The sequence below is a fragment of the Erinaceus europaeus genome, chromosome 20 (assembly GCF_950295315.1).
Source record: "Erinaceus europaeus chromosome 20, mEriEur2.1, whole genome shotgun sequence".
NCBI classification, from domain to species: Eukaryota; Metazoa; Chordata; class Mammalia; order Eulipotyphla; family Erinaceidae; genus Erinaceus; species Erinaceus europaeus.
This window is the reverse complement of record NC_080181.1, coordinates 53,215,446-53,242,714: the sequence shown is the minus strand read 5'-3', so window position 1 is coordinate 53,242,714 and position 27,269 is coordinate 53,215,446. Positions and strand designations below refer to the sequence as shown.

Sequence of the window (27,269 nt, the reverse complement as noted above, 5' to 3'; positions counted from 1 at the left end):
CGTGCGCTTAACCCACTGCGCTACCGCCTGAACCCCCAAGTCAGGGAGGTTCTACAGGAGAACTGGCTCCCTGCAGCCAAGATAACTCTCACCTGGGTGCACATGAGTTTGGGGGACAGTGTGTTTGTGGGGGGGGGTGGATGACTCAGAGAAGGGGCTAACCCTGGACCTGTGGACCCCGAGCCCTGCTGCTGGCACAGAAACCCAGGTCTGTCCCCAGGTTCCCAGGTGGATCCCAGCACCCAAGAAAAGCCAAGCCAAGGCTTTCTCAGTTCCTTTATTAAGTTAGAAGTGGACCTGTCACAGAATGGGGGTGTGGAGAGAGCACCATCGAGTCCGTCCTTTGTGCTGTGAGGATGAAGACTGTGCTCGGTCACCTGGGGCAGGGCCATTGTCCCAGGCTGGGGCCCTCCTGGGTGGAGCCTGCAGCAGGCAGGGGGGCTGGATGGGGCACCTCATATCTGCTTACTCCTTTCTCTCAAGTGGCTCCTGCCCCTGGAGGGTGCTTGCTCACCCATGAGTGGACCTGGGCCCCATGCCCCGGTGCCAAGAAAAACTCATGACCTGGCCCAGCCCTAGTGGTTGGAGGCTGGGAGGGGGTAGGGCTGGACTCTGAAAGCATCAGGTCACAAGGTGACTCCAGCCCTGTCAGCAGGGGCTCCCTGGGGAGCCCCTCCAGAGGGCACTTGCAGAGGTCTGGGAAGGGCCCCCTTCCCTGCTGAGCCCAGGACTCTGACCCAGGTTTTAGGGGGGCAGTTAGGAGGAGTTGAGCATCCCAGAACCCCATGTCAAGGATATACTGGTCGACCACTGAGGAGGAGAAATAAACAGGCAGTCGCCCTTCTTGTTTTCAGGGGGTTGGGGGCCACATCCACGGCCAAGAGGACAGCAGGCCTGGTGGGGAGCTGGGGTCACCTTGTGCTGAATGATCCCAGCCTGTGGGTGCCCTGGAGTTCCTCTGGGGCCCGCAGCTCTGCTCCTAGTCTGGGGAGGGGGCATTGTGCTGCCTCTCCAGTGGGTTCTGAGGAAGGGAGGGGTGTGATGGTCCCCTAGACCAGCTGTCCCCGGGGGGGTCTGGGTGTCATTTGCTAATGGGGGCTTGGGCTTGGCCAAGGGGTCCCTGGTGTCCTCAGCAGCTTTTGTGCAGTCGGGGGAACCCCTCTCTACCCACACCTCGAGGCCTGGGGTGTGACCCCCCACAGGAAAGCCCCCCCATCACCTCCAGGCTGCCGTCTCCCCTCAGCCCCCTGGCCAAGTCCAGGACTTGCTGAAACAGGTGCCCTCAAGGCTCTGCAGTGAGTCCTTGCCCCTGACCCCGTCAGCCTGGACCCCTGAAGTCCTCTCTCCCTCCAGAACCACCGTCTGAGTAGGAAAGTCCTCAGGTGGGAGAGCGGGAGGTAGCAGATGCTTCTGGATTCTTGTCTGAAGGTCAGAAGAGCCCCCAGGGTCACTTTCCAGACCAGGGTAACTTCTGGTCACTTGATCACTCGGAGTGCTGGCCTGGGAGCTGGTGGTGGTGGCAATCAAGGTGGCCACAGGGACCCTGAGGGCTGCAGCTGTGGGCTGGAAGACACTCGACGGCTGTGGAACGACAGAGAGAGAAAGAGAAAGAATGACGTGCACACACACTGGGTGGATGGCTGGCCTGGGAAGTGCTCTGGGCCTCCTCCGAGTGGCCCTTTCTGAGGGAATATACTGAGGCAGGGTTCAAGCTCCTGCAGGCCCAGTTCCACCCGACCTCCAAATGTCTGGGCCTCCCCAAGTGTGTCCTGACCACTCAGGTCAGAGGCGGGAGACCATGGAGGAGGATCACCAGGCACAAGGACCTGGGTTCAAGCCCTCACTCCCCACCTGCAGGGGAGATACTTCATGAGTGGTGAAGCAGGTCTGCATGTATCTGTCTTTCTCTCTCCCTCTCTACCTCCCCCATATCTCTCAATTTCTCTATCCTGTCAAACAAAAGAGAAAGGAGCAGTGGATTCCTAGTGACAGCCCCCAGCCCCAGCGATAACAACAATGGACCCTTTGGTGTCTTTTCAGTGTTTTGCACCAAAGTAAAAGACTGAGGGAGGAATGGGGGTGATTTCAGGTCCTGGTTCATGATGGAGAAGGAATTAGGCTGGGGGTGAGACTGTTTTGTGGAAAATTGAAATTTTTTGTGGTCTGGGAGATGGTACAGTAGATAAAGCATTAGACTCTCAAGCATGAGGTCCTGAGTTAGATCCCTGGTAGCACACGTACCAGAGTGATGTCTAGTTCTTTCTCTATCTACTCCTACCTTTCTAATAAATAAAAGAGAAAAAAAGAAAATTGAAAAAAAAATTACACATGTATCAACAACTGTATTTACTGTAAAACAACCCCTTCCACTAAAAAAAAAAAAAATAGAATGCAAAATTCTCACCCGCCAACTAAGATGCCTTTACATGATCTGTAGCAACAATAATTGCACTGCAATAATAATAAAAAAAAAAACTACTATGCCCCTTGGTTTCATGGCAGGCCCTCCTGGGTCGCAGCCTCAAATGAGTGAACTCTGTACAAATAGAGAAGGGAGCCCTATATCCATCTGGGAGACACTGGTCTCCCAGGCTGCAGCTCCGGCACTGGGGACAGGGGTCCCAGCGGCCTCCCCCGGCCCTCCGGGGGACCACCTGGCCCAGGGGCTCACCTCAGGCGGGGAGGTGTTTCCAGGTGCTGACGAAGGCGGTGGGGATGAGCGAGTAGGGCACGGTGGTGACGCAGTTCCAGGTGTCCGAGGTGGGGTCGTAGCAGTCCAAGGTCTTGCAGCGCTGCGTCCCGAAGTAGCCCCCCACCACATACAGCTTGTTGCCCGCGGCCAACGCGTGGCAGGACATGCGCTTGGCCGTCATGTCCCCGATGCGCGTCCACTGGTTGCTGTCGCAGTCGAAGCGGTAGGCCGAGGCGGCCGTGTACTCCGTGTCGCCGCCCATGATGAAGATCTGGCTGCCCAGCACGGCGGCCGCCGTGTAGCGCCAGGGCTGCGGGCACTCGGCCTGGATGCTCCAACGGTTCTCGGCCGGGTCGTAGCACTGCACCCTGGAGACCATGTCACGGTGGATGCTGGCGCCCCCGAACACGAACAGCTTGAGGCGGGCGCTGACCACGGCCGCGTTGCTCACGCCGTCCCGCAGCGGGGCCGCCATGCTCCACTTGTTGGCCCCGGGGTCGTACTTCTCCACCTGCTTCAGGGACACGGAGGGCGAGGCCGGGAACACGCCGGCCAGCGACGTGTGGCCGCCCACCACGTACAGCCGGTTCTCCAGCTCCGCCGAGCCGTGGCCGAAGCGGGCCACGAGCATGGGCGCCGCCTTGGACCACTCCTCGTGCACCGTGTCGTACACCCACACGTCCTTGGACACCCCGTTCTCCGAGCCCCGGCCCCCCGTCACGTAGACCTTGCAGCCGATGGCCGAGGCGCTGAACTCCTTGCGTGGGCTGGGCAGGTCGGCCTTGGGGATGATCTCCCTGGCCTGGTGGTCCACCTGGTAGATCTTGTCGCACATGAAGGTCTGGCCGCCCAGGATGAGCAGCGTGTGGCCGGCTCTGCGAGGCCGCGCGCAGGGGCTGGTGACCACCCCGTCGTTCTGCAGGATGCGGGCCTTGCAGCGCAGGGCCTCGTCCAGGAGCAGCTGCGTGCGCTCGTCCGCCAGCAGCGCCGCCTCCCGGGCGGCCGCCTCCCGCAGGCACTCGGCGGGCAGCAGGGCCAGCCGCACGCCGCGCAGCAGCTCGGGGAGGTGGGCCCGGCGGCCCTCGGGGTCGTGCTTGACCCACTGCAGGATGGCCTCCAGCACCACCCGCTCGTCCTCGGCCTCCAGCTCGTCGCTGGACGTCAGGTCCAGCAGCGTGTCCTTGGAGAGGCTGTTGAAGTCCTCGCTCTGCCGCACCGTCTCGAAGTGCACCAGGCACATGCGCCAGGAGAACTCGTAGAGCCGGCGGCACTGGTGGGCGTCCGACAGCAGCATCATGCCCAGGCAGTTGGAGGGGAACAGATGTTTCTCCAGGAACTCGGCTGCCGCGTCCCGCACGTCGTGGAACTGCAGCATGTCGCCCGCCTCCAGCAGCGACTCGGCGTTCTCCTCCGTGATGGCGATGCGGGACGAATAGGCAAAGTCCAGCAGGAGCTCCAGCACCTCGGGGTGCAGGTTGTCCTGGAAGTTGACCGTGTCGTCCCGGCTCTCCCGCAGCCCGTGGCTGAACATGGCCTCAAAGTAGCGGCTGGAGGCGGCCAGCACGGCCCGGTGGCAGGGGAAGGCACGGTCGCCGGCCCAGAGCGTCACGTCGGTGAACATGCGGTGTTGTCGCAGCGTGTTGAGCTGGGCCAGCACGCAGTCCGGGTGCGAGGCTTTGTGGAACAGCGTGATGTTCGCCGAGCCCGTGCTGCTCCGGGACTTGCGCGTCTCGTGCACGCTGACAGACATGCTGCGCCCGCCTGCTGGGACCGGGATACGTGGGGGGGGGGGGCACTGAACCACTGAGTTCCATACCCCCCAGCCCCCACACTGTCTCAGGCACACTCCTGGTGACTGGGCTTCACTCCTGCCCTAGGGAACCTGGTCTCACTCTCTGCATGCACCCAGCTTGGGAGCTTATCTTTGTTCATAAGGCAGAGAGGGAGAGAGGGAGAAAGAGAGAGAGAGAGAGACTGACCAGCTAAGCGCTGGGTGGTGGCACGCCCGGTTACATGCACATAGTACTAAGGACAATGACCCATGCAAGGAAGGGCCAAGTGATGGCACACCTTGCTGAGTGCAAATGTTACGGTGCGCAAGGGACCTAGGTTTGAGCCCACCTGCAGAGGGTAAACTTCACAAGTAGTGAAGCAGGGCTGCAGGTGTCTTTCTGTCTCTCCCTCTCTATCTCACCCTCCCCTCTCAATCACTGGCTATCTCTATCCAATAAATAAAGATAATTTGTTTAAAAAAATTTAAAAGACCCATGCAAGGATCATGTTGGAGCCCTCGCTCCCCACATGCAGGGGAAAACTTCACAAGTAGCAAAACACCTCTGCAGGTGTCTCTCTTTCTCACCCCCGCCCCCATTTTCTCTCTATCCTGTCCAAGGAAATAGCCACCAGGAGCACTGGATTCATAGTGCAGGCACTGAGCCTCAGTGATAACCCTGGAGGCAAAAAAGAGACAAGAGACACCAGCGGGAGTATCTGTCTGGTACAGTTCAAACCCATAACCTCAGGTGTGCAAGTCTAGTGCTCGACCAGCCAGGCCATCTTCCCAGTCCCTATTTGTGACATTTATTTTATTTCATATGAGAGAGGAGAAGGTGGGGCCAGGCAGTGGTGCACCTTGGTTAAGCGCACACATTACAGTGCACAAGGTCCCGGGTTCGAGCCCCTGATCCCCACCTGCAGGGGGGGAAGGCTTCACGAGTGGTGAAGCAGGGCTGCAGGTGTCTCTCTCCCTCTCTATCTCCCCCTCTCCTCTCAATTTCTTTCTGTCTCTATCCAATAATAAATAAAATTAGGGGAAAAAAAGAGGAGAGAGAAAGAGTGAAGGGGGAGGGAACAAGAAGGGGAGAGGGAAGGGGGAGAGAGAGAGAGAGAAAGGAATCAGAGCATCAGCACTGGACAATCAAGCCAAGAGCTTCCGGCATGCAAATCCTGTCCTCTAACAACTGAGTTCTTTAGCCCCTAATCCATTTAAATATTTATTTTATTTCATAGGAAACTATGAAAGAGAAAAAGAAGTCAGGATCACTCTGGTATATGCAGTGCTGGGGATCAGGCCAGTCGTCTCAGGTACGCAAGCCCCATGCTCGGCCCGCTGAGCCTTTTCCCCATCACTGTATTTTTTTTTTTTTTGCCTCCAGGGTTATTGCTGGGACTAGGTGCCTGCTTTAAGAATCACTGCTTGCAGGGGAGACAGCATAATGGTTATGCAAACACTCTCATGCCTGAGGCTCCTAATCCCAGGTTCAATCTCCCTTAAATGTTTATATGAAAATATGAGATTCCTATGAGAGGCACCAGAGCCTCACTCCAGTACTCCATCAATCACTCAGGCCTGGGAGTCCGGCGGTAGCGCAGCGGGTTAAGCGCACGTGGCACAAAGCACAAGGACCGGCGTAAGGATGCCGGTTTGAGCCCCTGGCTCCCCACCTGCAGGGGAGTCGCTTCACAGGCGGTGAAGCAGGTCTGCAGGTGTCTGTCTTTCTCTCCCCCTCTCTGTCTTCCCCTCCTCTCTCCATGTCTCTCTGTCCTATCCAACAACGACGACATCATCAACAACAACAATAATAACTACAACAATAAAAAACAACAAGGGCAACAAAAAGGGAAAATAAAAAAAATGAAAAATGAATCACTCAGGCCTGCATGTCCTGCTCTCTCCCCACTGAGTCGTTTCAGCCCACTGGGGCTGGTTAATCTTAGTTTGAGATAAGCCTGGCCAGGGGGACTGTGATGGCCTCCTGTGGTGACGGGGACAAGCCGAGCAGACGTCAGGACTGTGGTGACCAGGACCTGGGCCACTGACAGCGGCCCCTGGGGACTCAGGTAGTGCCAGGGCTGCTCTGGGGACACGGAGGCAGGCTCAGGGAGGGTAAGCAGCTGCCAGTGAGGCTCCAGGGTCCCCGCTCTCAGTCTCTCTTCTCGACCCCACAACTGACCCCAGAGGAGTTCCTGGGGGACTGAGCCCTATGCCTGACAGCACCTTGCACCCAGCCCTGCTCCAGCCCCGGACTGAGATGGGCTCCAAGCAGTGCTAACCAGGTCGCCCCACCCCCTGCCCTCAATCTTTCTTCCCCCATGAATGTCACCGCTGAGTTCCTGGGGAGACATGTCCTCCCACCCCAGGGCCTGCCTCACCCAGCTGGACGTGAGAGCAGCAGCAAACCTGCAAGTTACCTGCCACAGTGCAGGCAGAGACACCACCTCCCTGGTCCCTGCAGGACGTCAGACCCCTGGCGCTCCTCCGGGGGCTCGAGGACAGGATCTGCTGTAATGTGCAGGGCTCTGGAGCCCTGTGCTGAGAGCCAGCCCCTGGTCTACCCCACACCCCACACCCCACGCCCCAACACCCCACACCCCACATCCACTGTGGAATGGGGTAAAGAGACCAGGAGAGCAAAAGACAACACACACCCTGACACCCCACCTGCACTGCCTCCTCCTGCTGCCAGCAGGCTCCCAAGTCCCCCACTGTTTCATTTTCAGTAGCTTATAAGCTCCCCCACCCTCCCAAACCAGCCTTATATTGCACCAGCCTGGGGTTGCACACCCAGGGGAAATGACTCAGGGTCTGAGTGAGCCATCCACTCTAGCGACAAAGACCGAGGGCCCAGGGCTGCCCAGGTCCTGTAGGGTGGCCCCTCTGAGCCCCACCCCCAGATCCAGATGGACGGAGGGCATTGGGCTTCAGAGTCAACCCCACAACCCTGCCCTCTTCCATACCTGTCTCTCTGCTGTGACCAAAGTGGCCTGTCCTGCTCAGGCCTCCGAGGGTCACTGCTCCTGGCCACAGCTCACGGCCCTGACCTCTGAGCCTGGCCAGGGGCCGGGACGGCACGAGGCTCCAGTCCCTCCCATCTCAGTTGCCCAACCTTGAGTCTGAAGCCCGCTGCTGCTATTTCCCCAAATCTCGCTGCGGTTGCCACATCCTCATCCAAGCGGGCACTCCCCCAAACTCGGCCCCTCACCCAGTGACTCTGTCCACCCCGGCCCCAGGGGCCTGGACACTTCACTGTGACCTCTGACCTGTATACCCTGCTGACGACCTCTGACCCGTGTACCCTGTTGGAGGAACAGCTGGGCCTCAGCGGCACTGCAGCTCCCCCAACACCCCTATCCCCACTCTGAGCTGCCTCCAGACCAGCCTGTCCCTGCCCTGTCCCTCCAGAATTGGGGAGCCTCTCATGTCGTGCCTCCCTCCCTGACACTGGGGATGGAGGCTGGTGGGTGCTGTCAACAGGGCCATCTGTTGCACCAGGATGTCAGTGACAGTGGCCACCAGTCACACAATGACTCACGCTGGCCCTGAACAAGGTGCAGGACCCCAAGGTGCAGTGCCTCACCAGGAGCTGTACACCCCCTCTGGGCTCCTCACCAAACCACAGAGCACCCCAACCTGCCCAGGAGATCCCTCCCCACTGCATCCCTTATAGCCAGAACCGAAGCCGGGTCCCCTGGTCACTCAGCCCAGCTCCTAGGCTCCCCCATGAAGCCCCCTAAATCACAGAAGGATGGTGGGGGGATGGGGAAGGCAACCCTAAATCACCACTCAGAGGCCAGACACAGCACACCCTGCGTAGCCCACACCTTCTCATGCACAAAGTCCTGGGTTCGAGCCCTGGGTTTGGAACCTCATGGACATTACAGGGAGAGCACCATGGTGGAGTGGTGCTGTGGTTTCTCTCTTCCCACCGCCAACTCCCCACTCACTCCAAAAGCAAAGGGTGAAAGATTGGGCAGGGAGGCTGCTTGGTGGCATGCCATATCTCTAAGGCCCTTGGTTGATCCCTGGTGTCACAGAAAAGAAAGGCCCCGGGAGTCGGGCTGTAGCGCAGCAGGTTAAGCACAGGTGGCACAAAGCGCAAGGACCGGCATAAGGATCCCAGTTCGAGCCCCCGGCTCCCCACCTGCAGGGGAGTCGCTTCACAGGCGGTGAAGCAGGTCTGCAGGTGTCTGTCTCTCCCTCTCTGTCTTCCCCTCCTCTCTCCGTTTCTCTGTCCCATCCAACAACAATGACAACAATAATTACTACAACAACAAAACAACAAGGGCAACAAAAGGGAATCAATAAATAAATATTTAAAAAAAGAAAAGAAAGGCCCCAAAGAAAACAGGAAGTGCCAGCTGGAATACACACATCCAGGTCAGCCCTCCACCAGTCTCTCACAGCTCCCTTGGGAGCTGACCCTGCCACCAGATAACCCCCCCCCCCAGCCACACTGACTCCTGCCCCTGCTTGGTTCATTGTCAGACTCCCAGAGGCAGTCAAATGTGTGTGTGTGTGGGGGGGGGTAAGCTCTGTGGAGGAAGCTGTCCATGGCCTCATGCGGACACACACATACAACACTGCCCTCAAACTCATGGAATGTTCCTTGCTACTTAACTAGCACCCTGATTGTTTTGGGAGTCTCCCTGTCTTTCTTCTCCTCACCAGTACTTGGCCCTGACTGGCCACAGTGTCCTTGGGCTGGGCAGAGACAGGCCTAGGCACTCAGCTGCCAGGGAGCTGCTGTCCTGAGCTGACTGAATGCTGGGTCTTGCTGGTGGGACAGGCACAGAGTGGACCCTCAATCCCTCTGCCTCTGTGGTCCCTATCACTAGCCACCAGAATTCTCAAGCTGCTGGGACTGGCTGGAACATCAGCGCCCGCCCTCCCCCCCCCCCCCCCCCCGGCTATGTGTCCTGGGGACATAGAAGGCTGTAACAGACGATTCCAGGACAGGAGGCTGGACATAAGGGACCCTGAGAAGGGTAGAGCCTACCCCAGCTCTCAGAGGTCTCTGTCTCCACTGCCCTCTGCCAGGGGTGGGTTGGGGGACAGGGATCAGAAACAGTGATGCCACGTGAATCATGGTGGGGCTCTGCTGGCTTTAGGACACCTGATGCAAGGCCATAGCAATGTTGGGGAGTCTAGCAGCATGTCCTGCTAAGAAGCCCTGGACCCAGACGCCTCAGTGCCTGTACAGCCACACTTTCCTGAAGGGAGCACCAGACATCCAGGAACCCAGGAACCACCCCATGGTTCTTAGAAAGTCATCGAATGCACGAGGAAACAAAGCAGGCTCCAAGGAGGGTGACCTCCAGAAAAGGACTTGCCAAGCTGGCAGAAGATGAGAAGATTCCAGGCCTACAAGCCAAAGGTCTCTGTTCTTAGAGGGAGTGTGTGAAGGATAAAGGGAGGGAGGGAAGGGGAGAGAGAGAGAGAGGCCAAGTCAGAGGCCACCAGAGCTGTTGTCGGGAAGTGGACTGGACTCGGGGCAGCACTCACCCCTGCTGCCAGGACTCAGAACATCAAGAAGAGGTGGCAGCCCCGTCTCTCCTCCCTGGAGGCAGGAGGCAGGTAGCGCCCAGAGCCTTCAGATGGGCAGCTGGGTGGCAGCAGCCTCCACTGTGTGCCAGGTGGGGAGGCCACACACAGCCCAGCGTAGAAGGATGAAGCTAGTGGAGGAGCCCCCAGCCCCACCCCTTTTCCTGCAGGCTCAGTGAAGAAACCCAGCAGTAGGGTGTCATGGACAGCATGGTGGGTGACTGAGCCCTGGAGACTTGGGGGTGCCAGTGTGAGCTGGAGCCCCAGAGAGGGGCTGGCAGGGCCAGGCATGTCACACATGTGGCGAGCAGCCCATCCTGGGGACAGATGTCATCTTTGCCAGTGCCACCAGACCAGGGCCTGAGGCTGCTAAGGTCCTAGCTCCCTGGATTCTAAGTCCACTGGCTACAGGGCAGGCCGGGAGGTGAGGGGGGTCTGGAGCTGCTCCTCTCAGGCATTCCGCTCTGGTCACACTCACTAGCTGTGAGCTGGCAGCCCCACCCCCACACCCCCCAAGAAAAGGATAACCCTTCCAGGCCAGCAGCTGGGAACTGGTCGCCCAAGACAGCTCAGCCTTTACTGCGGGGCTTTGGGAAAGTGAATTCACCTCTCTGGATATTGTTCTCTCTCTCTCTCTCTCTCTCTCTCTCTCTCTCTCTCTCTCTTGTGTTTTACTTATTTTGGATAGAGACAAGAGAAATTTAGAGGGAAGGAGGAAATGCCTGGCTTGAGTAGGAATCCTGCCTCCACCACCATGGACTGGAAGGACGACAAAGCCCTCCCCTTCCTGCAGAGCTGAGAGCCTGGCTTTTTCTGTTGCCCTGGTTGAGTCAGCCTCACCTGTCAGAGGGCTTTCCCTGCTAAGTTAGGGGATTCCCACCCCCATCCCCATGTGCGGGGACAGACTGGGTGGGGATCAGGGCAGGGGCCACAGGGGGTGAGCCTCACACCACTGCCTGAGGCAGTGGTTATGAGGAGGCTGGGGAGGGGGTGTTCAGTCCAAGTCCTTCCCTCCCTCCTCTCCCTCTTTCCAGCTGACCAAGCAAAGGGACAGCAGAGAAAGCCAGTGTCTTCAGCCTTAGGTTTCAGCCTTTCTCAAGCAACTTTGGAGCAGGCCCTGGAAATAAGTGCCCTGCCCCAGCAGGCCCCAGGAGCTAGCAGCCTTGGGGTCACTTCTGGCTCTCTGTTTAGATGAGTCCCCCTCACCCGACAAGGTAGTCTGACCAAGGATCCCACTGTCTCCCTCCTGCTGCCAGCATGGTGGTGGTGATGGGGAGACGGCTGCATTACGCCAACCCCTCCCTCAGCCATAGGGTCTGTCACTTAATCCCAACACTCCACTCGAGGACAGCAGCAGAGTCCAACAGGGGAGGGAAGGGTCCTGCAGACCACATATCCAGGCTGTCTGTCTAGGCTCCAAATGAACAGCACCCCTTTTTCTGCCCTGCATCCCACCTTCTCAGAGCGCGAGCCCTACCCTCCAAGCAAGACAGGCCAGGAGTCAGAGTCAGGAGACTCGTGTTTACTGAAAGGCCTGTGTGGGAGTCTAAATGGGCCGCCCACCCCTGGAATCACAGCTCCAGAGATACCAACCTCGGGTGTTTTCAGGAGGAGGAATGGGCAGGGAGGTGTAGAGCCCTAGGGGAGCAACTAGTTGTTGGGTTCTGTCTGATAAGACCTTACGCTTTTCACATACCAAGTACAGAGAAGCCCGAGAACCCTGGTTTGAGGCCCTGTTCCCCACCTGCAAGGGAGGAGAAGCTTCACAACTGGAAAGGCAGATTTGCAGGTGTCTTTCTACTTCTCTATCCAGTCCTTCATTTTCCCCCTGTCCTGTTAAATAAAATAGAAACAAAAGAGAGAAGAGAAAGAGGAAGAAAGGAAGGGAGGAAAGAAGAAAGAGGGAAGAAGGGAAGGAGGGGAGGAGGGAAGGAAGGGAAGAAGGAAGGAGGGGCAGCCAGGAGCAGTGGACTCACAGTGCTGGCACCAAGCCCCGGCGATAACTCTGGTGGCAATACAAAAAAAAAATAGGGGGGTTGGGCAGTAACACAGCAGGTTAAGCACACATGGCACAAAGCGCAAGGACTGGCGTAAGGATCCCGGTTCGAGCCCCTGGCTCTCCACCTGCAGGGGGGGGGGTCACTTTACAAAGAGTGAAGCAGGTCTGCGGGTGTCTATCTTTCTCTCCCCCTCTCTATCTTCCCCTTCTCTCTTCTCTCGATTTCTCTGTCCTATCCAGCAACAATGACATCAATAACAACAACAATAATAATAACCATGACAATAAAACAACCAGGGCAACAAAAGGGGAAAAAGAAATGGCCTCCAGGAGCAGTGGATTCGTGTTGCAGGCACCAAGCCCCAGCAATAACCCTGGAGGCAAAAAAAAAAAAAAAAAAGATAAATCACAGATAACAGGGAGTCGGGCGGTAGCGCAGCGGGTTAAGCGCACGTGGCGCAAAGAGCAAGGACTGGTGTAAGGATCCGGGTTCGAGCCCCCGGCTCCCCACCTGCAGGGGAGTCATTTCACAGGCGGTGAAGCAGGTCTGCAGGTGTCTGTCCTTCTCTCCCCGTTTTTTAAATTTTATTTATTTTCTTTTTGTTGCCCTTGCTATTTTATTGTTGTAGTTATTGATATCGTTGTTTTGAATAGGACAGAGAGAAATAGAGAGAGGAGGGGAAGAGAAAGATAGACACCTACAGACCTGCTTCACCACCTGTGAAGCGACTCCCCTGCAGGTGGGGAGCCAGGGGCTCGAACCGGGATCCTCACACCAGTCCTTGTGCTTTGTGCCACATGCGCTTAACCCGCTGCGCTACCTCCCGACTCCCTCTCTCCCCCCCTCTGTCTTCCCCTCCTCTCTTGATTTCTCTCTGTCCTATCCAACAACGACGACATCAACAACAATAATAACTACAACTACAAAACAACAAGGGCAACAAAAGGGAAAATAAAAAAATTTTTTAAAAAATCACAGATAACAGACAGTACACAGACATATTGCTGATTTCTAACATCTAGTGGAAAAGGAGCAATTAGTAGGAAAAAGTCTAGAAAGGTTTCAGAGGGAGGTGACATGGCTGAGAAACCTTGCAACAGAATAGCTTTTTGCTCTGGCATCTGGATGCTATTCCAGCTCCTATCCCAAAATACACATCACACATTGTTGCAAGCACAGATACTGTTCCTTGCTTTCGCTTGCTTGTTTGTTTTTGCCTGGTCATACAGTGCCACATTCCTGTCCTTCACTCACTGCTGAACAAAGAAAGGCCCATTCATGCTCACTACCTGCACTCACAGGTGCCCCAAACATCCTACCCGGGGGCCCCCCTGAAAGAGCTCTGGGTCTCTGTGGCTGTCAGTGGTCGCTTTTTATTGTCTGTGGAATATGCACTGGAATTTACTGAGCCATTCCTTCAGGGCTTCCGAAATGCCAGCCCATGGACGCACTGTCTTGGCTTGTGTTCCATCACTGTACTCTCTGGGGGCGAACACTTAGGAGAATTCCAGGTGTGTGATGTCATCTTGTTCTGAAGGTCCTGTTGACCACGTTGACATCACCCCTGAGACAGGAGGCATCCTTCAGCTAAGGGGAGGGGCGGGGGGAGGTGCATATGTGTTGAAATGGCTGGGGTGGGGGGGACAGCTGGTGACGCACTTCGTTAAGCACACAGTTTACCGTGCACAAGGACCTGTGTTCAAGTCCTCACTTCCCACCTGCAGGGGGGTTCTTCACAAGCAGTAAATCTGGTCAGCAGGTGTCTCTCTCTCTCTCTTTCTATCTCCCCTTTCTATTTCTTTCTGACCTATCAAGTATAGCAGAAAGAACAAAGAAAAGAAAGGAAAAAAGAAAGGAAAAAATGGCTGCTGGGAGCACTGGATTTGTAGCGCTGGCACCGAACTTTGACAACCCCAGTGGCAATTTAAAAAGAAAGAAAGAAATGACTGGCCCCCGGAGCTGGAGTCCTCTGCCAGTCCGGCTGTTGCTGCAGACAGGAGATTCGCTGTTGAAATGGACACCAGCAACCCCTACCCCAAGCCCCACCCCCACCCCCACAGAGGGGACAAAGAACTTGGCAGTTGGGCTGCTCATCTGGTGGGTAATGTTTCCTTTCACTTATCTGAGTGAGAGACAAAAAAGGGCCTGGATAAGAGCTTCCCACTCCATCCTTGTGCAGCCTTCTGGGGCCAAAGGGGGTGTGTGGGGGGGCTGTCTCTCCTCCCTTCTAGTCTCAGAGGTCCCAGATTGAGCGCTCAAGCCATGTGACCTCATTGCCACTTTCCAAGAGCTGTATGGAGCAGGGAGCAGGTACAGAGGAAGAACAGAAGAGGGAAGAGAAAAGCAGCATCGCTTACCCGGAGCTCTCGCTCTCCCTGTCCTCTGGAAGGTTTCTTCTCTTGGCTGCTGCACCCTGTCAGAATTGGGGGAGGGATCCTCATTCCCAGAGTCCTAGACATAGGTGGGTCCTCACCTTCCCACTGAGAGGACCCAGGTGGCAGGGGCTGGGGCTGCAGGATGGCCAGGCACCATCTTCACCTCTGCCTTGCCTGTCCACCCTGCGGATCCTGCCCTTGTCCACATGTCCCAAGGGTTCATCCATGGAGCAGAGCCCTGGGGCCGGAGATGGCTCACCTGGCTGGGCTCACACACTGTTTTGCACAAGGGCTCGGGTTCAAATGCCAGGCAAAAGGAGGGAAGCTTCCTGAATGGTGGAACACTGCTGGGAGTTTCTCCTCTCTCTGTGTCTTTTTCCCTCTATGTTGTTCACCCTCTATTTGGAAAAGACACTGTGTGTGTGTGTGTGGGGGGGGGGGGTGTCCAGATGCAAGGAATCACACAGGAAGAAGGTCCAGTGGCAAAGGGAGATGACAGAGCCCTATCCAACTGGGTTCAGGGAGAGCATGGCAGGGTGTCTCTGCAGCACACCCACTATCTCTGTCTGCCAGGCTGTGTGAGGACAAGCCTGATAGCAGGCCAGGGTGGGCAAGGTGAGAGCACACACCCCACCTTTTTTTTTTTTAAAGATTTTATTTATGAGAAATATAGGAGAGCGAAAGAACCAGACATCACTGTGGCACATGTACTGCCGGGGATCGAACTCGCAACCTCATACTTGAGAGTCCAAAGCTTTACCACTGCGCCACCTCCCGGACCACACACTCCACCTTTTTTAAAATGTGTAATTTGGTATTAATACTATGTTAGTTTTTTTTTTTTTTTTTTGCCTCCAAGGGCATAGTCCAGTGCCTGCACTATGAATCCATACTCCTAGAGACCATTTTTCCCATTTTTTTGCCCTTGTTGTTACCCTTGTTCTTGTTGTTGTTACTATTATTGTTGTCATTGCTACTGTTGTTGCCAGATAGGACAGAGAGAGGAGCAGAAGACAGAGAGGGGGAGAGAAAGATAGACACCTGCAGACCTGCTTCATCGCCTGTGAAGAGACTCCCCTGCAGGTGGGGAGCCAGGGGCTCGAACCGGGATCCTTACGCTGGTCCTTGCGCTTTGCACCATGTGCGCTTAACCCACTGCGCTACCGCCCAACCCCCATGTTAGATTTTAAGATGACAGTGTCTAGTTCCACACCACACTCACCGCCAAAGCTCTGTGTCCCCACCCTCCCACCTCCCCAAGACAACCACTTGGAGTTCTCACAGTCTTAGAAACAATCTTCTTGCTTCTGTTTTATTTTTTTTCCCCATGAAGTTAATGTGTATCAGATCTCTTTTATACAGTTGTCAACTGTCTCATCTAACCCATAGCAACCAGCTTCACAGGTGCCTTTTTCTCTTCTATATACAGAGAGTACAACTTGTCCGGGTGGTCAGCAGCCTCTTGGGCAGAAGGAGCAGATTCTAAAGTCAGCAACCAAGGCCACTTGGGTGACAGCAAGAGAAAGCCCGGGTGTGCTGGGAGGAGGGGAAGGAGGCCACCAACTTTTTCTTTATCTAAGAAGTGAACCTTGCTTTTTCTCATAAAAGCTAACCCTTGCCTGTCTCAACACCTCCTAAAGGTAACAGATAACTTACCACAGTTCTCACAAAGCCTTAGAAGTCATTTGTTTTCTTTCTTTTGTTATTTTCTTTCTTACTTTCTTTATTTTTTGGAGACAGAGAAATTGAGATAGAGAGGGAGAGAGGCTTTGAAAGACACCTACAGACCTGCTTTCCCCCTTCAGGTAGGGCCAGGGGCTTGAACCTTTACACTATAGTGTGTGCACTTAACCAGGTGTACCACCACTTGACCCCTCTTTTTTCTTTCTTTTTTTTTTTTTTGCAAGCTCATGTGTATCAGTTCTCTAGATGCCACATACAAGTGAAACCATCAGGTAGCTGTCTTTCATCTCTTATTTCATTAAGCATCATCATCTCCAGCTCCATCCATTTTTTCCCTACAGGACACAGTATCGCCTTTTTGATTGCAGAGTAGTACTCTATGGAGTACATATGCCATAACTTATTTTGCCTTCAGGGTTTTCACTTGGGCTCGGTGCTTACACCATGAATCCACTGCTCCTGTGGCTATTTTTTTATTTTTTGGATAGTATAGAGAGAAACTGAGAGAGGAGGAGAAGATAAGAGAAGGAGATAGAAAGACAGACATCTACAGACCTGCTTCACCACTTGTGAAGTAACCCCCCTGCAGGTGGCGAGCCAGAGCTTGAACCAGGATCTTACCACCAAGTCCTTGCACTTCTTAATATGTGCACTAAATCTGGTGCACCATCGCCTGGCCCTCCCCAAACTTCTTTATCCAGTCATATGCCAATGAGCATTTAAGCTGTTTCCACTCTTTGGCTCTTGTGAATAATTCAGCTATGAACACAGGCCTGACTGTGCAGATAGGCAAACTGGCTCTTTCACACCCAAACTTCTGCATGAACAGCTTATATCCTACTGTGTGTGAGGCTCTGGGTTCAAGCCTCAGCACCAACTGGGCTGGGGAGGCCATTAAGCTCTGTTGTCTGTGTGTATGGTCCTGAGTTCGGTGTGTGTGTTTGTGTGTGTGTGTGTGTGTGTGTGTGTGCGCGCGCGCGTGCACTTAGGTTAGTAGCTGGATTCTCCTCTTCTTCTGTCTTCTAGTTGTGGAAAAGTTTTTTATTATTATTGTTATTGATGTCATTGTTGTTGGATAGACAGAGAGAAATGGAGAGAGGAGAGGAAGACAGAGTGGAGAGAGATAGACACCTGCAGACCTGCTTCACCACTTGTGAAACGACTCCCCTGCAGGTGGGGAGCCGGGGGCTTGAACCGGGATCCTTACGCTGGTCCTTGTGCTTTGCGCCACCTGCGCTTAAGCCTGACTCCCTATGGAAAAGATATGAACTGGGCAATAGGAGAAGGGAGGAACCCTGAAGAGCCTTCACAGAGCTTGGTGGATGTTCTCAAGACACCCAGGCTGGCCTCCGCAGGTGAGCTGCACGGGGAACCCTGAGAAGGTATCAGAATGACCTTTGTCCCCTGGCATTCAACCCCGGCCAGGGCTGCACTGGGAACAGACGGCCCACCCACGCGTAGTGATTGGGTAACGCTGTGCGATGGCCCTTTGGGCAAACACCGAGTCGCGTCCTCAGAGGGCATGAGAGTGGAAAGGGCAGGGGAAAGCTCTGTGGGGCGCACAAGATACGGTGTGCAGGCCCTGCTCATACCCGCTGAGCTCTGGGCTCGCTCGGACTCCTCATCCTGCAGTGGCCCTCCGCTCTCCTGAAGAGCTCAGGGGGAAAGGTCTTCTATGGGAGGTGTGGGGTGGGGGAGGGGAGTCTCCCATACCCCAAGATCCCAGGCCCTTCCTCCCCCCCGCCCCCCACTTGCACAGGGTTACAGAAGCCACCCACACTGCCAGGCCCACCCTGCCTGACCTGCCCACCTGCCATCCCTGGCCTGTTCTGCCCATCACTGGCTACTTCTGCCTTCAGGATCACCACATTCTCCTCCCAAACAACCCTCTCCCCCCACCACAACACACACACACACACACACACACACACACAATAAGTATCCACATAGCAAATGGTCTCACCCGGGCTGGCGTCTCCTGAAATGTGCATCTGCAAGTAGGGACACAGCCCAGACGTCTATTGTTGGGTCCTGAGGGGCCCCAGCCCCAGTCTCCACTCAGAGCTGGCAATCTGGCTCAGACATTTAGCTTCTGCCCTACTGGCTCTCCTGCTCCACTGGGCCTTCCAGCCTTCCAGTGAGGTCTTGGCATCCAAGTATTACTCAGTCCCTCCCGCCCCTCTGGGTGTCCCCCACTGGCCCTGCTCAAGCCCCACCTGATTCCCCCCTCACACTCCCAATCAGCAGATTTATGTCCCCCTGAGCTGGCTGGGGTCCTGTGCACAGTAGGTGCTCAAAATAATAGGCAGGAGAGTCAGGCGGTAGCGCAGTGGGTTAAGTGCATGTGGCGCAAAGCACAAGGACCAACATAAGGATCCTGGTTCCAGCCCCCTCCCCGGCTCCCCACCTGCAGGGAAGTCGCTTCACAGCAAGTCAGCAGGTGTCTTTCTCTCCCCCTCTCTGTCTTCTCATCCCCTCTCCATTTCTCTCTGTCCTAACAATGATGACATCATTGTTACAACAAGAATAACTACAACAATAAAAAAAAAAAAAAGCACAGGTAGGGCAATGGCCACCTGCCTGAGTGCGTGTATCACCATGTGCAAGGACCAGGCTTTGAACCCCCACTCCCCACCCGCGGGGGGACGCTTCACGAGCAGTGAAGCAGGTCTGCAGGTGTCTCTCTCCCTCTCAATTTCTCTCTGTCCTGTCAAATAAAATAGAAAGAGGGGAAAAATTGGGGGGGGGAGAAATGGCCACTGGGAGCAGTGGATTCATCACGTGTAAGCACCGAGCCCCAGTGACAACGCTGGTGGCAAGAGGAGGAGGAGGAGGAAGAAGAAGCTTAGCATTACAAGTGATTTCTGAGAGCCTATAAAGGATGGTGCCTGGCTGTGCTACACACAGGAGTATGACAGCCAACCGAATGGAGACAGTTCTGGCCCCTGCAATTAGCCTCCTAACAGAGCCCCTCCCCCCACTCTGGCTGCACCCCCTCTTTCACGGCTGTCCATCAGTACCCACTCAGGTCACTGCATGCTACACCGTTAGTTTCATTTCCCAGCTCCTGCAGGGTGGTTTCCTGCATTGGCTGTGACTATGTCAGATTGAGAAGTGGACCCAGAGCACTCAAGGACACAGGACACACGGACAGTGCCTGGGCCAGGGCAGCGAGGTGCGGGGCTGGCTACCCGTGTGGCTGTGGACCCCAGGCCTCGGCCACCTGTGTATGTGGGGAGCACTCTGAAGGCCGGCAGGCCGGGCATCCCTCCTTCACACTCTTAACAGTGACCGCCTTGCTGGCCTGCATCCTCAGCCCTGTCCCTGGCTCCTGGTGGTGGGGAGAACTACAGTGGGTGCTCTGTCACTTCCCTGAACTCAATTTCGACTTCCTGGACTTACTGTTGGTTCCCCTGCCCAGCTCCATCTCAGTAAGGTGTTCAGGTGTGGTTACTGGGTTACTGGGGCAAAATGCAACCAAGGCCTGAACAGGTGAGGTGTCCTGGCTCCATTTCCACTGTGTCTCCCTCCCCACATCAGCTCAGCCCTCACCACCCCCACACACAGCCCTAGCTAGGAGCCCACTCCCGGTCTGCTGGCTGGGGCCTCAGTCCTACCAGCCTCCCTCCCCCCCCACCTTGCAGGCAGTCTGTTCCCTGTGCTTCTGGTCTACTGGCTGCAAATCCTCAGGTTCTAGCTGTTTGCTAGAGCAGCAGCTCATGAAGCCCAGGATGATGCTTTACTTTCCAGATCATGGTGTTCATAACACAAGGATGCAACTCAGGACCGGCCAGACTGAGCAGGTGCAATGGCATCAACACCCCAGTCCTCTCAGGGGGTCCTGTCCTGTCCTGTCCTCTCCCTCATTCTCCACCGGGCCAGCCCTTGGGGCTCTTCTAGGCAGTTGGCTAACTCAGCCCTCAGGCCCAGCCAGGGCCCCAGCCTTTGCTGGCCTGAGGTCTGGGGCTGGGACTGACTGGTCAACCCACAGCCCCGCCCCATCCCCCTAGCCATGTGATTTGCTCCAGGGGCCACTAGGCCCCTTCCCTATCCTTAGGAGCTTTGCAAGTCACTCCATTAGCACAACAAAAGGCACCCCTCGTATCTGTCCATTTAAGACATTTTAGGAGCTGAGCATTTTAGGAGCTCTGTGCCAGAAACAGAAAGACTGGAGATGATGTCCTGGGATGTCCTCACCATCCCAGGCCTCTCTTCAGCCCAGCAACCTCCACATACCCAGAGGGGCCAGGAGGGCCCAGCATCGGCCACAGTGAGTAGGCCTGGCGTTGCCATCCACCTCAGTCAGCCCTGCAGTGACCCCAGCCTCAGCCTGCCCAGCCCCCCTGAGCCTGACATCTTCTGGGGTATAATTGTACCTTGCAGTAAAAATTTCTAGCTTAAGGGGTAAGAATAGCAACTGCAACTTGGTAGCCCAGACACAGCAGATACCAGGGGCTGAGGAGGAAGGTCCAGGAAGGCCGCCCGTGCTACCTCACAATTACTCAGTCCCCAAGGAACAGGGCAGGCTGCCTGGCAGGCCCTGAGAGGATGGGGGTAGACACCTGAGATTGACAAGTGGGGTGGAACTTGACCGCCAGCACTCAGTAGACTGAACCTGAATTTGGGCAACAGAAGGCCACTACTTCCAGGCTCTGCTCTGGGAGGCTTGGAGCCCCTCCCTGCTTGCTCTTAAGTCCAGCTCCTGGTCTATCCAGGCCCCACTCCCACCAGTAAAAATGCCCACCCACTCCACTGTTCAAGGGCCCAGAGGCTGACTGGAGCAGTAACTCCCACCTCCTCTGTGGGTTCAAAGGGCACGAGGACCTTTTCTCTTTTTGCCAGTGCTGGTGTGAGGGTTTGCCTCTCTGTGGCATCAGGCAGGGGGTCTGCCTTTAGCTCCTGGATGCTGGGGTGGGACTCAGTAAGGGCTGTCTACTGCCATTCCTGTACCCCAAGGACCCCCCTCCCACCTCAGGTCAGATGCTGGCACCTCACTCCCTTCCAGACAGGGGCAGCTCTGGGACTCTGGCATCCGATAAGGCAAGACTTGCACAGGGGCTACCCTGCCCCCAGGTCACCAGCTGCAGGGAGATGGGAGTGTAAGTCCCTCATAGACTTCTTCATCCCTTTCTACCTACCTTCTAGTAGGTAGAAAACAGACAAGTGACACTCTCCCAACACACACACACACACACACACACACACACACACACACTCTGACCCTGCCCTCAAGGGTCCCCCATCACTCTCCCAGTCAGGCAAGCGATGGGCTTAACAGGTACCCCCCACACCCACAACTAGGCACCCCCAGGACAACAGGGGAGAGGCAGTATTGCCCCTCAAGGCTGTTATGTCCCACCCCCATGCCCCCCACCTTGGAGCCTGATTCAACTCAGGGCCGGGACTCTGACTCCCCCAGATTCCTTCCCCGGCTCCTCTTTCTGCCTCCCAGTCAAGCAGCACAAGGGTCCTTTTGTGAACCTTTAACTTGTTGTAAAGCCTCCTGTTACAGGAAAACAGACAAGTGACCCCCCCCAACACACACACACACACACACACACACACACACACACACACTCCAATACACATGGAGTTTCGTCTTCATGCCTGAGGCCCCAAAGTCCCAGGTTCAATCCCCCACAGCACCATAAGCCAGAGCTGATCAGTGCTCTGGTGTCTCTCTCTCAGCATCTTCTTCACTTGTTAAAATAGATAACATACATTTTTTAAAAAAATACACAAAAAACCATGGAGCCTCCGAAGGGCCTGGAGCCCTGGCCACTGCCTACAGAGAAAGTTCACAGAGTGAGGCAGGAGCGAGGGACACCAGGACACATCCCACAAAGTACTCTGGGCCCAGACAGTGACTGCAGTCACAGGCCTGGCACCCTGGATCCAGGCTCCCCGAGGACAGAGCAGCATGTCAGCAGAACTGCCCAGCATGACCTGGACCTCCAGGACGTGACCGGATCACATTGTTCTTTTTTCACAAGAGACAGTAGGATCCTTCCCCTCCCCACGTCACATCAACATCAGCCCGGAGTGAAGACGACGGGGAGGATAAGCCGGCTCCATCTACACGGGAGCCATGACAATGACAACACAAGAATTCAGTGCACATGGCACTAAGCGCAAGCACCTGCTCAGAGACCCAAGTTCAAGCCCTGCCTCCCCACCTGCAGCAGGAACGCTTCACCAATGGTAAAGCAGGTCTGCAGGTGTCTTTCTTTCTTTCGCTATTTCCCCCTCAACTCTCAACTTCTCTCTGTCCTAGCCAATAAAATAAAATAAAAGGAAAAATAGCCTCCAGGAGCAGTGGATTCACAGTACCGGCACCAAGCCCCAGCAATAACCCAGGAGGAGAAGGAATAATAATAACTATAATTGGGTCTCACTGTTTAGACAGGGAAAGCCCTTCCTTCCTGGTAGCAACTCGCCGGCACCGGGAAGACCTGGTCACGTAACCCTGCGACTCCAGTTTGGCTCAGTGTTTCTTGCAGGGGCCACCCGACTGTCAAAAGCTGGCACTTGGGCTCCTCAGCTGCATCCCCAAACCTGGCAGAGCACAGACAGCGGAAAACACTCACTGAGCTCATAAGGGATGAAGACGCTAACTGCCACATCCTCATCTCTCCTTCGGGGAAACTGAGGCAGACTCTCCCTGGATGCACCTCTCATGCCCTGGCAAGCTTCCAGATGTGGCTCTCCTAGATCCCCAGCCCTCCACCCAATCCCATCCCCAATTCTCATCCTGCCTGAGCGCTCACACAGGTGCTAAATCAATGTCTGGAAAACTGAGCCAAGACACAGCAGGACTTGAACTCCGGACGCTGGATGCTGGCACCATGGTATTCTAGAACAAGAGCTGGTGGAGTTCCGAGTCCTGAGCACTCAAGCCTGGCTCGAGCTGGAAAGCAGAGCTCCTCTTATCTTAGTTAGGAAATTAATTCCATGCAGCCTGGATTGATCTGTGGTCAGCTTCCCCTGGGTCCCCAGGGAGCAGACAGAAAGTGCACTCACTGGCTTTGAGTTTCCCTAATCTCCCTGCCTCCCATGCCCCAGCTGGAGGCACAGGGGTGGGGAGTGGCACCCCAGGTGAGCCAGGTCCCCCCAAGCAGCAGGCTCAGTGCTGCCTGCCTGCCGGGAGGAGCCACCCAACTGGTCTAGCAGGAGCCTCCCTGGCCAGACTGGGGTGCAGGAGGCAGGAGCGTGGGTTGCAGGAGAGAAGTCTGGGGAGCAGGAAGCAGGGGTTTGAGGTGCAGGAGCCTGGGTTGCAGCAGCAGGAACTTGGGGTGGAGGAGCAGGCACCTCCTCCTGGCTGACCTGCCTGTCCTCCATCATCATGTCTTTCTCAGATATGCTCTGGCACTTGCTTCCTGTGGTGCTGGAATGGATCCTGGGGTGTCCAAGCTCAGGAGTGAAAGTTTACAGTGTGAATGGCCATGCTGTGCCCCAGGTGGCCCAGGGGACATCCCAGAGGTTAGCCTCACCTGTCTGCTTTGGGAAGGCTGCCCCAAATGCCCCCACCCCTCAGCCCATGAACCCTTAGGAAGTGAGTCACCCACAACACCTCTGGGTAGGGCCAGCCCAGTTCCTCCATGGTCCAGACCCCCCGCTTCACCCGTCTTTCGCCCACCAGTACCCCAATGTCTGCAGGCCTATATACCTGGACCCCAGACTCCACAGTGGGAAGAGGGTAAGGGAAGTTGAGGTCCCGGGAACCGCTGAAACGCCACATGGGATGCACAGGGTGCAGTGCCCATCCCCTCCAAGGCCTCATGTTCCAGTGTGAGGGGTCTAGCTAGCACCAGGAAGCAAGGAGAGGCAGAGCTGGCCTCAGTCTCGGTGACACTGAATCCAAGGTGGCCCAGTGAGTCCGGGGAGGGCTGGGGAGGGGTAGGGAGCACAGGAGAGCACGGCAGTGGCCAGGAAGGGCCGGGACCATAATTTCTCTGTGTTTGCAGAAGCCAAGGTGCACTCAGTTAAGCATAAACATCACCCATACGCTGCCACTCCTGAAGACGTGGGTTCAAGTTCCCACTTTCCACCTGCAGGGAAACTTCATGAGGTGTCTCTGTTTTTCTCCCTATCTCCCCTGCCCCCAATTTCTCTCTGTCCTATCCAAAAAAAAAAAAAAAAAGCAAAACAAAACGAAACAAGCTACCAGGGGCAGGGAATTCCTTGTGCAGGCACAAAGCCTCAGTGGTAACCCTGGTAGTAATAAACAATAATACAGGGCAGGGGTACATAGCATAATGGTTATGAGAACTCTCCTGCCTGAGGCTCCAAAGTCCTAGGTTCAATCCTCCCTCTGTACCACCATAAGCCAGAACTGAGCAGTGCTCTGGTAAAAAAAATTCTAAAAATAAGTAGATAAATAGAATAACAATAATAAAATAAATAAATAAGGCCCCAGAAAGAACTTGTTAGTGAATTGCCCTCTTCTATCCGAAGGGCCAGGCCTGCAGGGGGCTTCAGGGGGCTGCAGGCTGGACTCAGAGCAGCAGGCCTGGCCCCGTGGCCCTGCCCAGAAGATGGAATGAGTGAGGGAAAGGGCACTGACTCGAGCTCCACCAGCCCTTCCAGGGGTTTCTACGTGGTATGGCCAGTCATCACAGCAGTGCAGAACAAGGCCGTTAGGCTTGGTGACCACGAGGAGCTGGACCCCAGCCATGTTGATCTTGCTTGGCCTCACATACGGTTCAGGGGCCTGAGGTCACTGAAGGGATGTCACAGGGAGTCCCGTCAGCCCTGAGCCTCTCCTCACCACCCACAGCTCACAGCAAGGGGCCCGGGCTCAGACCCAGTGGAGAATGACCAGGTCCTGCACAGAGAAGTGCAGAGTTAAAGCCCAGGGTGTCACCCACCCCGACCCTCACCCCTGTCCCATTTTCCCTGGCTGGGAAAATGCTTTAACCAGCTGGCTGGCTGCAGCAATTCAATTATAAAATTTACCACATTAGGTGAAAACCGGCATCTCAATCAACCAATTCATTTGCAACTAGCCACTTCTCCTGCCAGCTCTACTCCCCTCCACACACACACACACACACACACACACACACACACACAGCCCAGTCACACCCATCCTTGGCCAATCACACCCACCCATCAGGCTGGTCTGGAGGGAACTCAGGGCTTAGGCATGCACTGATCCCACTGAGACAAGGAGGTGCAATGGGGTGCATTCTCTCCCAGAGCAGAGGCTGAACCCAAAGGTGGCTCAGGTGCTTGGGGACACCTGGACTGCTGCCTCCAGTCTCACCCTCCCACCTGCCCAGAGGTCCACCAGCAATGAGCACAGCTCAGCTAGGCCTGCTTCCAGCCTGCCCACAGGCCTCTCCACCAGCTCAGCTCAGCTAGACCTCAGGTCCCCTCTGCCCCAGGCTGCCTGTCTCTGGGTCTGCACACCCCTCCCTCCCATGCTAGCACTCCTTCTCATCTTGGGGCTCCCCAGAGGTAGGGCAGCAAATCAATCAACCAACAGATGAATGAATGAGCGACCTGCCCACTGAAGGCCAGTCCCAGCCCCAGTCCCAGGGGTCAGGTGGTGGACTCAGGAGACGGAAGTCACGGAAGTCAACTTTCCCGACCCACAAACGCCCTCTCTCCTTCCCACTCTGGCTCCCACGCCTGACGTCCACAGGCTCTGATGCCACCAAGGGCAGAGGCTACCACTGGATGGTGTCCTCCTTGCCCACAAGGACACACACACACACACACACACACACACACACACACACACGCTCCTCAGCAAGTTCCTGCAGCCACCACCTGACACCAGAGCATATGGGGGCTGAACACTTACTGTCCTCATCAGCAGGGGACCCAAGGGCCCCTGGTCTTAGAACTCCCAAGGGTCTGGGAGACAGCTCCATGGCTGTGCACCAGACTCGCATGCTTAAGCCTCAGTGGCCTCAAGTTCAATCCCTGGCACCACTATAAGTGATAGTTGAGTAGTTGTTGCTCCCAGGCCCATGTGCAAGGCCTTACCAACACCCCCAGAAATGCTCCCGGCACACCTGCACCCAACCACAGCTGGGGACACCCTGGCCCAGCAGCCAGGTTAGAACCTGAGGCTCCTTCCTACCTCTGCCACCATCCCTTGACTCCATCCCACCGCCAGAGTGAAACCAAAAGGTCCAGGCACCAGGCCTCTCTCTGCCTGACTCACCAGGGAGGGCCAAAGCTCAGGGAGCTCCCAGATTAAACCCGGGGAGGCTGGTTCCCAGCAAGCTTCCCTGTGACTGACCATGTGGCTGTGGACTTTGGGGGCTTTGAAGCAGCAAGCTGTCTGCTACCCCTGGGAGCAGTCTTCCCCACCACCACCCCCACAAAAAAAAAAAAAAAAAAAACTTTTCAAGATGCTTGAGGGGTGAGGTGGGGGGGTAAGGGAGTGGAGGCCAGATCCAGAGCGCCTAGCCAGGGACAGGGACAGGGCCAGCATGAGGGCAGCCCCTCGAGGGCGAGGAGACGACATGACATACAGTGTCCCAGGCTGTCTACACCGAACTGAGGGTGCAGAAGGGAGGGGTGAGGGGGGCCTTTGGGAAGGCGGGAGTCTGGGGACCCAGTGACCCACCGCCCCCTGGGGGCCGCGGTGCAGCCTCCCCCCCCTCCACCTCCAAGTGCAGGAACCATTACTCCACCCCCACCCCGGGCCGAGCTCCTGTCTGGCCCCGGGTCCCGGGCATTGGGGTGACGAGCTGGGGGGGCTGGGTGTCACGGTGCAGCCCCCTCCCATTGTCCCCGACTCCGCGGAGGGCGCTGGGTGGGGGAGCTTGGGGAACCCACCCTGCAGCGCCCCCTCTGGGGCGCGCGGAGCTAGGCACCCCCGGCCGGGATGGTGACAATGCCGCCCCCACACACACCCCATTGTCATCGACCCCGCGGTGGCCGGGACCCGCGGAACCCGCCGCGCTGCGCCCCCTCCCGGACGCGGGGCGCGCTGGCTCCTGTGCCCGGGCTCCGGCGGGCGCGCGGGTCCCCCCGGGGCTGGGTGTCCCGGGTCGCCCGGGCGGTGACAATGCCCGCGGCGCCCCCTCCCCGGCCCGGGACTCACTGTTCCGGGAGCTGCCGGCTGCCCGACCGCCCGCCGCGCTGCTGGTCCCTGCCCGCCGCCGCGCTCCCGGCTCCCGGCTCCAGGCTCCCGCCGCCGCCAACGCCGCCTCCCCAGTCCGGCCCGGCCCAGCCCCCGA

General features: G+C 56.3%; 1 protein-coding gene across 6 annotated transcripts; it reads right to left on the bottom strand.

The window, feature by feature from the left end:
• Window positions 1-261: 261 nt before the first annotated feature.
• KLHL25 (kelch like family member 25) lies at window positions 262-27,269 on the bottom strand. Of its 6 annotated transcripts, none has more exons than XM_060179374.1 (3): window positions 27,134-27,269; window positions 2,672-4,453; window positions 262-1,581 (listed from the first exon to the last, which is right to left on the bottom strand). In XM_060179374.1, exon 2 carries the CDS (start codon window positions 4,440-4,442, stop codon window positions 2,673-2,675), a length of 1,770 nt encoding a protein of 589 aa, XP_060035357.1. In that variant the 5' UTR covers window positions 4,443-4,453; window positions 27,134-27,269; the 3' UTR covers window positions 262-1,581; window position 2,672. The 6 variants fall into 6 exon arrangements, with proteins under 6 accessions (XP_060035357.1, XP_060035358.1, XP_060035362.1 ...); XM_060179375.1 differs by having other exon boundaries at window positions 2,672-4,456; window positions 27,134-27,259; XM_060179379.1 differs by lacking the exon at window positions 27,134-27,269 and adding an exon at window positions 14,371-14,995 and having other exon boundaries at window positions 2,672-4,456.

Bases quoted from the DNA above. Each gene is read 5' to 3' on its own strand.
- KLHL25 (XM_060179374.1), bottom strand. From the start codon at position 4,442: ATGTCTGTCAGCGTGCACGAGACGCGCAAGTCCCGGAGCAGCACGGGC.